The 13,232-nt window shown below is 40.9% G+C and overlaps 1 protein-coding gene across 1 annotated transcript in view; it reads left to right on the top strand.

Annotated features, from left to right (window-relative positions):
- The window catches only part of sult1st6 (sulfotransferase family 1, cytosolic sulfotransferase 6), a 56,038-nt gene extending 42,880 nt beyond the window's left edge, over positions 1-13,158 (top strand). The window contains exons 5-7 of the mRNA XM_064923598.1: positions 5,205-5,299; positions 6,371-6,551; positions 12,661-13,158. Of these exons, the coding sequence (XP_064779670.1) occupies positions 5,205-5,299; positions 6,371-6,551; positions 12,661-12,773 (389 nt within the window). The 3' untranslated portion in view covers positions 12,774-13,158. The remainder of the gene's footprint in view (positions 1-5,204; positions 5,300-6,370; positions 6,552-12,660) is intronic.
- The last annotated feature ends 74 nt before the right edge of the window (positions 13,159-13,232 follow it).

Below are 13,232 nucleotides of genomic sequence, written 5' to 3'. Positions count from 1 at the left end.
TTTAAGACGGAGAATCGTTATTGTCTTTACCGGTGATAAACAACCAAGAATGCGCTCTCATCCACGTGCATGAAAACACACGCCATCAATTCTGTTATACTCAGAGACATCATTTGAACAGTTTTAGAAACTAGAGTGTTTTCTATCCAAATCTACCAATTATATGCATATCCTAGCTTCTGGGCCTGAGTAACAGGCAGTTTACTTTGGGCACGCTTTTCATCCGGAAGTCAAAATACTGCCCCCTGTCCAAGAGAGGTTAACTTCCTGACTGATGTTTTGAGATGTTGCTTCAATATATCCACATACTTTTCCTCCCTCATGATGCCATCTATTTTGTGAATTGCATCAGTCACTCCTGCAGCACAGCACTCCCACAACAGGATGCTGCCACCCACATGCTTCAAGGTTGGGATGGTGTTCTTCGGCTTGCAAGCCTCCTCCTTTTTCCTCCAAACATGACGATGGTCATTATGGCCAAACAGTTCTATTTTTGTTTGATCAGACCAGAGGACATTTCTCCAAAAAGTACGATCTTTTGTCCCCATGTGCAGTTGCAAACCGTAGTCTGTCTTTTTTATGGTGGTTTGGAGCAGTGGCTTCTTCCTTGTTGAGCGGCCTTTCAGGTTATGTCGATATAGGACTCGTTTTACTGTGGATATAGATACTTTTGTACCTGTTTCCTCCAGCATCTTCACATGGTCCTTTGCTGTTGTTCTGGGATTGATTTGCACTTTTCACACCAAAGTACGTTCATCTCTAGGAGACAGAACGCGTCTCTTTCCTGAGCGGTACGACGGCTGTGTGGTCCCATGGTGTTTATACTTGCGTACTATTGTTTGTATAGTTGAACGTGGTACCTTCAGGCGTTTGGAAATTGCTCCCAAGGATGAACCAGACTTGTGGAGGTCTACAATTTTTTTCTGAGGTCTTGGCTGATTTCTTTGATTTTCTCATGATGTCAAGTAAAGAGGCACTGAGTTTGAAGGTAGGCCTTGAAATACATTCACAGGTACACCTCCAATTGACTCACAAATGATGTCAATTAGACTATCAGAAGCTTTTAAAGCCATGACATCATTTTCTGGAATTTTCAAGCTGTTTAATGGCACAGTCAATTTAGCGTATGTAAACTTCTGACCCACTGGATTTGTGATACAGTGAATTATTATTGAAATAATATGTCTGTAAACAATTGTTGGAAAAATGACTTGTGTCATGCACAAAGTAGATGTCCTAAAACTATAGTTTGTTAACAAGAAATTTGTGGAGTTGTTGAAAAACGAGTTTTAATGACTCCAACCTAAGTGTATGTAAACTTCGGACTTCAACTGTATATATTCTTATTCCATTCCTTTACTTAGATTTGTGTGTATTAGGTAATTGTTGTGGAATTGTTCAATTACATGTTAGATATTGCTGCACTGTCGGAACTACAAGCACAAGCATTTCACTACACTCCCAATTACATCTGCTAACCACGTGCATGTGACCAATACATGGGTTCTGATAGTAATTCAACTCATTCAGATTCAATAGTTGCAATATCCACTATTTTATCATTACTGTGAAGCTTGTTAGTCAGTAGATGACTGGGTCGATTACCATGGAAGTAATTGTCTAACTTGATGGATGGCAAATTTTGCTCACTATCTTATCAAAAGATTTTGTTATGTCTTGACTTTGAATCGTGTAGTCCCTACCTGGTCTTAAAAAAATGTTTGTTGAGAACGCTCTAACATTGTTAATAACGTTGACACTTCTGATATCTTCTTTCATTTTTATTTATTCAGCCCAGATGCAAATGAAGTTGCATTGTTTTCAACAAAACCTTTAATGGTGTCCTATAAAATCTGAGGATCATTGACTGAATTTTTCTTCATAAATATGAATTATTTAAATTCAGTTTCAAATTGTTCACAGAAAGTTGCATTTTGCAATAAGGAAACATTAAAGCGCCATCTTGTGGCTCTTTAAGGAGATTCTGAAATTTGTATCTAGCAGTAAATAATAAGCCTGATGATTAGATAGGCTCATATTGTGTCGAACTTACATTTTCTTGATTAAAGAAAATAGAGGAGTAGATAATAGCAGGAAATCGATTCGGGACAATATATTGTGCCTGTTTGAATAGAAAGTGTACCCTAAAGCATTTTGCTTTAGAGTTATGAGCTCGCCAGGCATGTGGAGGTTGTAATCAGAGAGTATATGTTGGACAGCCTTGGTTGCCTGTGGATTTTAGTTGGTTTTATTAGATTTGTCTTGCATGTTCAGATTGGCATTCATGTCTGTCCTAATAACCAGTTGGAATCCAGTTAATTCTAACAATGTGGTGTTCAGAGAATAAAAAACTGAAGATCATATGAACTTGGAGCAAACACATGAATAAAGACAATTTTTATTTCCATTATGGATACATTTAAGGAAAGTGATTCTGCCTTCTTGGTTTTTGTCTTTATCAAGGATGGTGATTTTGAGTTTCTTATGTATCATTATTGCACCCTTAGTTTTGTTTGGGGCTGATGAAAAACAGCCAATTTGTAGAAGTGGTTCTCTATTCTATTTGCATCCTTTTGGAGCAGGTGTGTTTATTGGGGCATTGTTATATGGTTTCTTGCTAAAATATCAAGACAGCTGGAACGTTTGATAGGAATATTAAGGCCTTTCAAATTCCTTAGAGAATAGCTAGTGTTGCCATTGTTCTTCTAAAATGTCAATACTATCTTTAATGTTGATAAGCCCATGGATATACAAAATAAAAAGCAGGACCCACAGGGAAACCCGCCAATTGGTCGCTCACCACTGTCATGACTCTCCTGGGTGAGAATCCAAGGCCTCAGATCAACATGCCAAATGTCTGACAGATAGCCAGACCCCCCTCTCTCCCACAGGAGAGATGACAACGTCACACCCTGTTCGTAAATTAAGTGAAAGAGAACTCTCCCTTTGCTCCTCAGTATTGGGAAAGGAATGTCTTTGTTACAGAGACATTTTGCCCAAAGAGTGAATTTTGGAATAATATTTCTAAGATAGGAATGTTAAGAATGGTCTGTGGGGATCTAAAGAATAACCCTGTCATATTGTTTATTATTTTGTGATGTTATTAAAAACTGTATGAACCAAATACTGTAACTTAGGAAGGAAACACATTCTAGCTTTCAGTTTTACATCCAACATGATGTTAATAGAATATGAAGAACAATGAAACTATGTTTGTTAAGATAGGAATGTGAATTTGATTTTCTAATGAGATAATCGTTTTTCATGTCCGTTGCACATGAACTAAATCACGCCCCTAATGAGGTCAGAAGAGCATGTCAGTGGGATGGAACCACCTTTCCAACCAGAGTGCATAAAAGGACTGTCTAAAAATTAACATATTCAGACCAGCAGATGGACAGTGTGAGCTAAACATTATAAATGGTTGAAACACTAAGACTCAACACGAGATGAGAAGATAACCTCACCTATCAGACCAGAAAAGCGTGGAGCGTTGGCCACGTTGAAATGGTTAGAAACTCTGACACTCTCAACACGAGTGAAGAAGATAAAGACTAGACCAAAACATTTGACAGTCTCCAGCTGTGCATGTAAAGGGATCTAGAACTTGACTATCTACCCGAGAAAGGAAGGAGAAGATCCTATCTCAGACAATAATTGGTGTATCTGAAGAAACATCCACTACAACCCGGAACAACTAAGGACATTGAGACCTCTGGTAGACAACCAGAGCCTTACACCCATTGAGCCACTTCCCATAGAAGGATCGATTGGTTTCAGAGAGACAAAGGACAAAGACATATACACATAAATACATTACATTCCTTACCCCAAACGAGCGGTGGTTCATGAGCAAAGTTATTATTACTTTGAGGGTAGTTTCGAAATGTACGATAAGTTTGACTCTCTTTGTCTCTCCCTCTCTTTATCTACCCCTCCCTCCATATGTGAAACAAGCTGTCATATCTTGTCAGTCCACTAGGGACGTTTGTGTCACGTAAGTGTGTATGTGTATTCTGTGTTATTATTTAGTTAGTTAGTAAATAAATGATTAAATCAATTTGTGTAGTACTGAATAATCAGAAAGGCTGGGGTTCTTGCGGATTCAAGAAGTCTGCAATGTTCAGAATGAGACTGATATGAGGTAATGATTAATAAGTGATTGTTATTGATGTAAGAGATATCTATATATCTTCTAGAGTTAATTCAGGAGATAGTAACTTGTTAAACAACTTCTCCCGTGGTGGCCCCAAATTCCTAATGAGTTAATTGTTACATGACTAATTGAATTGGGTGACAATTAAACATAGTTAGTAGATTCGATAAATAAGTCATCCCGTTAATGAAAGTCACGTCACGTCACCACCCACAAGACCCTCTCTATAAATCATTCCCCTAAGCAGATTTAAGTCTGTATATTGTCCATTGTTCATTAATTGACATGGTGTCATCACTATGTAAATGTCCTGGACCATAGGCAATATAATTCTAACAAGTTCAATGCTCAGCAATAATATTTATATTATTCCTTTTCCCCACATTTGTGGGGTATCCTCTTCATTGTCTTATGCTGAGGGCAGCATCATAGCCATAGGCTAGGCTGCATGATTGTGCATGGATATAGCGTACCTGAATAATAAGCCAGTCATGGGGTTCCATCTGTTGGCTAATCCCCTTGTGTGTTGGGTTTAATGGGCTTCTTGAAGACGTGTTGCACTTCCTTGGCAGTGGAAACGTGTGTTGTGTTCTGGAAGGTCAAGATTAGTTCTGGCGGATGAAGCCACATCTTAGGTTTAGCTTGCGTAGCTGGGAGCTCACCTCGTTGTAGGTTTCCCTCAGTGTTAGCAGTTCGGCACTCAGCACTGGATAGATGCTGACCCTCATCCCTGCATAGGTCAGACCCCTGGATTCTGGTGCAAGGCAAACAATTTGCCGCTTAACTTTAAAGCCATACAATCATACACCGAGATCCGTTCCGTAGAGGACCCGTGCGGTGCACAATGTTAATCAGCGGCATGGGACCCAGCTTCTACTGCACGAACTGTTCATAGAAAATAATATGCCCTTTCTGAGAAATAATTCTAGCCTGTGTTTGTCATGGAGACAGAATATTTTTATGATAGTGCTAATGTAAATGCTGATAGAATGAGAGTTGGTTGGTTTTGAGTGTAAGTGGTTCAACTGTGTATTGTACTCTCCCTCAGTGGCATGGGGGTCCTGGTACGACCATGTGAAGGGTTACTGGGAGGAACGAGAGAAGAGGAATATACTCTACATTTTCTATGAAGACATGAAAGAGGTAGGGGAGAGCTGCACCAAATGTCCGCACACATGGATGCATGTGCACACAACACAAAAACTTGCACATATACAGTGTATGACCAGCACTGTAATTTATAAATGTATAGCTTTTCTCTCTCGTAAAGGTGGTGGATTTATGTGTGAAGCCAGGGTCAGAATTATCTTATCTGTAAACACATCTCTGCCACACCTCCATTTCTATGATCTCTACCTCAAAAGCAGACCTGGCTGGCACATGCGTATCCCCATGCTTAAATTCAAGTACAGAATGTGCCCGATAGGCGTACAGAGGCCCATTATCAGCAACCATCACTCCTGTGTTCCAATGGCACGTTGTGTAAGCTAATCCAAGTTTATAATTTTAAAAGGCTAATTCATTATTAGAAAACCCTTTTGCAATTATGTTAGCACAGCTGAAAACTGTTGTTCTGATTAAAGAAGCCATTAAATTGGCCTTCTTTAGACTAGTTGAGCATCTGCGTCATCAGCATTTGTGGGTACGATTACAGGCTCAAAATGGCCAGAAACAAAGACCTTTCTTCTGAAACTCGTCAGTCTATTCTTGTTCTGACAAATGAAGGTAATTCCATGCGAGAAATTGCCAAGAAACTGAAAATCTCGTACAATGACGTGTACTACTCCCTTCACAGAACAAAAACTGGCTCTAACCAGAATAGAAAGAAGTGTGGGAGGCCCCGTTGCACAACTGAGCAAGAGGACAAGTACGTTAGAGTGTTTAGTTTGAGAAAGACTCCTCACATGTCCTCAACTGGCAGCTTCATTAAATAGTACCGGCAAAACAACCAGTCTCAACATCAACAGTGAAGAGGTGACTTCGGGATGCTGGCCTTCTAGGCAAAGTTGCAAAGAAAAAGCTATATCTCAGACGGGCCAATAAAAATAAAGATTAAGATGGGCGAAAGAACACAGACTTTGGACATAGGAACTCTGCCTGGAAGGAGAGCATCCCGCAGTTGCCTCTTCACTGTTGGTGTTGAGACTGGTGTTTTGCAAGTACTATCCCCCCCACATATTCCAGCTAAATTCTCATTATTTGTCTTCCTCACAGAATCCTCAACGAGAGGTGGAGCGCATCATGCGCTACCTTGATCTGTCGCTCGCAGATGATGTCATCAGCCGCATTGTGGAGCTGACCTCCTTTAAGACCATGAAGGAGAACCCGATGACCAACTACTCCTTTATCCCCAAACCAGTCTTTGACCAGTCCATCTCCCCCTTCATGAGAAAAGGTCTGCCTCCCTCTATCTACTATTAATACATATGTGACTTATCTGAGTCCGTGGCAGATTGCACACTGCTGTGGCTCTCCCTAGCTGTCTTTATGTATATGATCAACCTGAACTCAGGGTAGACGTAACATAATAAACTAAAATTCTGGGACACTCAAATTAGTATTATATATTATGTTTGGTATGGTATGAATTAATTTGTGGTTGTCCGTCATCCATTTTGTATGATATGTTACGAATTGCAATTTGTACAATATATCCTACGACCAACCAACCAATCACCCACCCTCCCTTTGGGCTGTTAGAGTTTAGCGTTATACGCCTATCCATCTACCCTCCTTTCATTTTTGCCTTAAGTAACTTTCTGACTTATATAACAATACCAAATGTAACATATCATACTAATTTGAGTGTCCCAGATTTTTTGTTTACTATGTCAATTCTAGTCTAGGGTTTCCCAAACTTGGTCCTGGCCCCCCAGTTCAGCCATCCATATAGGAGGAATGAATGGCAAAAGAATAAGGTTTTGGAATAAACGCAGAAAATAAGGTCTGAGGTTAACACAGGCTTAGGCGATCTTACACGTTTTGTTCTATGAGATCATAGTCAGTTAACATGACCTTTATAAATTATAATGAAGCTTTTATGTGTTTTGTTTTTTCTTTAATTACATACATTTTTTCAAAATTCTCAAAAAGTGACATTAGCTGATGAATATTATCTCATAGAACAGACAGCGTTTATCCAAAACGCCATTAATTTTCTCCATAGGCTTGTCCAACTAACCATGGCGGAGTTAGTGGCTCCAAAAAGACGCCATTACTATTTCTCTCTATAGTTACTCTGAGCATGTTATGTATTAACTGCCTTGGACAGTTGTTTATTGGAGTAAATACACTCAATCAATACATTGACTATTTCAGTAGGATGGGGCAAAAAAATTTTGTTACAGTCTAATGCTATGTAAATGCTCGAGTTGAAGAGTACTATTTATATTTTTTAAATTTTATTTCACCTTTATTTAACCAGGTAGGCTAGTTGAGAAGAAGTTCTCATTTGCAACTGCAACCTGGCCAAGATAAAGTGTAGCAATTCAACACATACAACAACACAGAGTTACACATGAAATAAACAAAACATACAGTCAATAAAACAGTAGAACCAAAGAAAACAAAAAGTCTATATACAGTGAGTGCAAATGAGGTAAGTTAAGGAAATGAATAGGCCATGGTGGCGAAGTAATTACAATATAGCAATTAAACACTGGAATGGTAGATCGGCAGAAGTTGAATGTGCAGGTAGAGATACTGGGGTGCAAAGGAGCAAAATAAATAAATAAATACCAGTATGGGGATGAGGTAGGTAGATAGATGGGCTGTTTACAGATGTGCTATGTACAGGTGCAGTGATCTGTAAGCTGCTCTGACAGCTGGTGCTTAAAGCTAGTGAGGGAGATGTGAGTCTCCAGCTTCAGAGATTTTTGCAATTCGTTCCAGTTATGGGCAGCAGAGAACGGGAAGGAAAGACGACCAAAGGAGGAATTGGCTTTGGGGGTGACCAGTGAAATATACCTGTGCATGCTACGAGTGGGTGCTGCTATGGTGACCAGTGAGCTGAGATAAGGCAGGGCTTTACCTAGCAGAGACTTGTAGATAACCTATAGCCAGTGGGTTTGGCAACAAGCATGAAGCGAGGGCCAACCAACGAGAGCGTACAGGTTGCAATGGTGGGTAGTGTATGGGTCTTTGGTGACAAAACGGGTGGCACTGTGATAGACTACATCCAGTTTGTTGAGTATAGTGTTGGAGGCTATTTTATAGATGACATCACCGAAGTCGAGGATCGGTAGGATGGTCAGTTTTACGAGGGTATGTTTGGCAGCATGAGTGAAGGATGCTTTGTTGTGATATAGGAAGCCGATTCTAGATTTAATTTTGGATTGGAGATGCTTAATGTGAGTCTGGAAGGAGAGTTTATAGTCTAACCAGACACCCAGGTATTTGTAGTTGTCCACGTATTCTAAGTCAGAGCCGTCCAGAGTAGTGATGCTGGACGGGCGAGCAGGTGCGGGCAGTGATCAATTGAATAGCATGCATTTAGTTTTACTTGCCTTTAAGAGCAGTTGTAGGCCACGGAAGGAGAGTTGTATGGTATTGAAGCTCGTCTGGAGGTTAGTTAACACAGTGTCCAAGGAGGGGCCAGAAGTATACAAAATGGTGTTGTCTGCGTAGAGGTGGATCAGAGAATCACCAGCAGCAAGAGCAACATCATTGATGTATACAGAAAAGAGAGTCGGCCCAAAAATTGAACCCTGTGGCACACCCATAGAGACTGTCAGAGGTCCGGACAACAGGCCCACACTGAACTCTATCAGAGAAGTAGTTGGTAAACCAGGCGAGGCAATCATTTGAGAAACCAAGGCTGTCGAGTCTGCCAATAAGAATGTTGTGATTGACAGAGTCGAAAGCCTTGGCCAGGTCGATGAATACGGCTGCACAGTAATGTCTCGATGGCGGTTTTGATGTCGTTTATAACCTTGAGCGTGGCTGAGGTGCACCCATGACCAACTCTGAAACCAGATTGCATAGCGGAGAAGGTATGGTGGGTTTCGAAATGGTCAGTAATCAGTTTGTTAACTTGGCTTTCAAAGACCTTAAAAAGACAGGGTAGGATAGATATACAGTGGGGCAAAAAAGTATTTAGTCAGCAACCCATTGTGCAAGTTCTCCCACTTAAAAAGATGAGAGAGGCCTGTAATTTTCATCACAGGTACACTTCAACTATGACAGACAAAATGAGAAAAAAAATCCAGAGAATCACATTGTAGGATTTTTTATGAATTTATTTGCAAATTTATGTTGGAAAATAAGTATTTGGTCAATAACAAACAAGCACGATTTCTGGCTCTCACAGACCTGTAACTTCTTCTTTAAGAGGCTCCTCTGTCCTCCATTCGTTACCTGTATTAATGGCTACTATTTGAACTTATTAGTATAAAAGACACCTGTCCACAACCTCAAACAGTCACACTCCAAACTCCACTATGGCCAAGACCAAAGAGCTGTCAAAGGACACCAGAAACAAAATTTTAGACCTGCAGCAGGCTGGGAAGACTGAATCTGCAATAGGTAAGCAGCTTGGTTTGAAGAAATCAACTGTGGGAGCAATTATTAGGAAATGGAAGACATACAAGACCACTGATAATCTCCCTCGATCTGGGGCTCCACGCAAGATCTCACCCCGTGGGGTCAAAATTATCACAAGAAAGGTGAGCAAAAATCCCAGAATCACACGGGGGGACCTAGTGAATGACCTGCAGAGAGCTGGGACCAAAGTAACAAAGCCTACCATCAGTAACACACTACGCCGCCAGGGACTCAAATCCTGCAGCATCAGACGTGTCCCGCTGCTTAAGCCGGTACATGTCCAGGCCTGTCTGAAGTGTGCTAGAGAGCATTTGGATGATCCAGAAGAAGATTGGGAGAATGTCATATGGTCAGATGAAACCAAAATATAACTTTTTGGTAAAAACTCAACTCGTCGTGTTTGGAGGACAAAGAATGCTGAATTGCATCCAAAGAACACCATACCTACTGTGAAGCATGGGGGTGGAAGCATCATGATTTGGGGCTGTTTTTCTGCAAAGGGACCAGGACGACTGATCCGTTGTAAGGAAAGAATGAATGGGGCCATGTATTGTGAGATTTTGAGTGAAAACCTCCTTCCATCAGCAAGGGCATTGAAGCTGAAACGTGGCTGGGTCTTTCAGCATGACAATGATCCCAAACACACCGCCCGGGCAACGAAGGAGTGGCTTCGTAAGAAGCATTTCAAGGTCCTGGAGTGGCCTAGCCAGTCTCCAGATCTCAACCCCATCGAAAATCTTTGGAGGGAGTTGAAAGTCCGTGTTGCCCAGCAACAGCCCCAAAACATCACTGCTCTAGAGGAGATCTGCATGGAGGAATGGGCCAAAATACCAGCAACAGTGTGTGAAAACCTTGTGAAGACTTACAGAAAATGTTTGACCTCTGACATTGCCAACAAAGTATATATAACAAAGTATTGAGATAAACTTTTGTTATTGACCAAATACTTATTTTCCACCATAATTTGCAAATAAATTCATTAAACATCCTACAATATGATTTTCTGGATTGTTTTCCCTAATTTGGTCTGTCATAGTTGAAGTGTACCTATGATGAAAATTACAGGCCTCTCTCATCTTTTTAAGTGGGAGAACTTGCACAATTGGTGGCTGACTAAATACTTTTTTGCCCCACTGTAGGTCTGTAGCAGTTTTGGTCTAGAGTGTCACCCCCTTTGAAGAGGGGGATGACCTCGGCAGCTTTCCAATCTTTGGGAATCTCAGATGATACGAAAGAGAGGTTGAACAGGCTAGTAATATGGGGTTGCAACAATTTCGGCAGATCATTTTAGAAAGAGAGGGTCCAGATTGTCTAGCCCGGCTGATTTGTAGGGGTCCAGATTTTGCAGCTCTTTCAGAACATCAGCTATCTGGATTTGGGTAAAGGAGAAATGGTGGGGGCTTTGGCGGGTTGATGTGGAGGGAGCTGGGCAGTTGACCGGGGTAGGGGTAGCCTTGTGGAAAGCATGGCCAGCCGTAGAGAAATGTTTATTGAAATTCTCAATTATAGTGGATTTATCGGTGGTGACAGCATTTCCTAGCCTCAGAGCAGTGGGCAGCTGGGAGGAGGTGCTCTTATTCTCCATGGACTTTACAGTGTCCCAAAACATTTTTGAGTTCTTACTACAGGATGCAAATTTCTGTTTGAAAAAGCTTGCCTTAGCTTTTCTAACTGCCTGTGTATATTTGTTCCTAACTTCCCTGAAAAGTTGCATGTCATGGGGGCTATTCGATGCTAATGCAGAACGCCACAGGATGTTTTTGTGCTGGTCAAGGGCAGACAGGTCTGGAGTGAACCAAGGACTATATCTATTCCTAGTTCTACATTTTTTGAGAGGGGCATGCTTACTTAAAATGGTGAGGAAGGCACTTTTAAAGAATAGCCAGGCATCATCTACTGACGGGATGAGGTCAATGTCGTTCCAGGATACCACGGCCAGGTCGATTAGAAAGGCCTGCTCGCAGAAGTGTTTCAGGGAGCATTTAACAGTGATGAGTGGTGGTCGTTTGGTCACAGACTCATTACAGATGCAGGCAATAAGGCAGTGATCGCTGAGATCTTGATTGAAAACAGCAGAGGTGTATTTGGAGGGCGAATTAGTTAGGATGACATCTATGAGGGTGCCCGTGTTTACTGATTTGGGGTTGTACCTGGTAGGTTCATTGATAATTTGTGTGAGATTGAGGGCATCAAGCTTAGTTTGTAGGATGGCCGGGGTGTTAAGCATGTCCCAGTTTAGGTCACCTAGTAGCATGAGCTCAGAAGATAGATGGGGGGCAATCAATTCACATATGGTATCAAGGGCACAGCTGGGGGCAGAGGGAGGTCTATAGCAAGTGGCAACAGTGAGAGACTTGTTTCTGGAAAGGTGAATCTTTAGAAGTAATTTTTAGAAGTATATGTACTATTCACTGGTATTTGTCCTTCAACTGTCCAATAACCTCTTCATACACTGCACAAAAGAGTGATCTGTTATTGGCTCCTTATCTTTGGTGTACCAAAGGCCCAACCAGGCTGAATTCCAGTCTGTTTAGGCTCTAAAGTTCTTATCACTCCCCTATCTTAGACACATAGGCTGTGAGAACTGGTTAGAACCTGCTTTTGTTTGTATAATGCTTTAAGGGAATAAAGTACGCCTTATCTCCCCTTATCTCTCATGTAAGCTATTCTTTGTGTAGGTAAAGTATATATATATTACTGTGTCATTTGTACATTTTTAAGTTACTCTCCAGATTCATCTGGAGGGTAAGCTTCCCTGCAATTGCTTGAATAAACTCTTATTGCTGATAAATCAATTCTGCCTGATTCTTGGAACAAGATTTTCTCAACACGTATATTGACTATTTCGGTATATTTCGGTACATGAACTATTTCAGTGTATTGACTATTTCAGGATATTTAGTATTTCAGTATCTGAGTGTGTTGGAATGACTCAATCTCAATCTCTTCTTGTTTTCTTTCAGGTATAGTAGGTGATTGGACCAATCATTTCTCCCCTGCCCAGACTCAACTGTTTGATGAAGACTACAAAAGAAAAATGAAGGATGCTGACATCCCTTTCCGGACTGACATCTAGCGGGATTTTCCTCTCTGTATTTCCAACACAATGCAACTGGGCAGACTTTTACTATATGAGGTCAGAATCACTAACAGTTGAACGTTTTCCAATGTCGTGGGATTTGTGAGAAGCCAAACACCCATTATTGCTTAGATGTAGACCATTTATTTGAATGTTTGTTCGCTTATGCAGATGTACTGTTGAGAGTGAATCATTAATTTTATGTCTTGAAAATCAGCCCTTTGTTAAGAAAATGCATCATTTATAGTGATCACTTTGTTCATTCATGGTAAAGATATAATACCTTAAATGTTGTGAGTGAACTTGTCCTTTGTTTGATGTTATGGACACCCTTCAGCACAGTACTTCTCTCCTACATTGGACTGATGTAGAGCACATGGGGGCAAAGACCTGGATAAAGTAATGAGTAGTAGTGAAATGTAACACAAGTTGGATTGTGGTGGAGAAACTGAACAA

Source organism: Oncorhynchus masou, chromosome 18, assembly GCF_036934945.1.
Source record: "Oncorhynchus masou masou isolate Uvic2021 chromosome 18, UVic_Omas_1.1, whole genome shotgun sequence".
In the NCBI taxonomy this organism is placed as follows: Eukaryota; Metazoa; Chordata; class Actinopteri; order Salmoniformes; family Salmonidae; genus Oncorhynchus; species Oncorhynchus masou.
The sequence above is the reverse complement of the archived record's forward strand: the minus strand, read 5'-3'. Positions and strand labels throughout refer to the sequence as shown.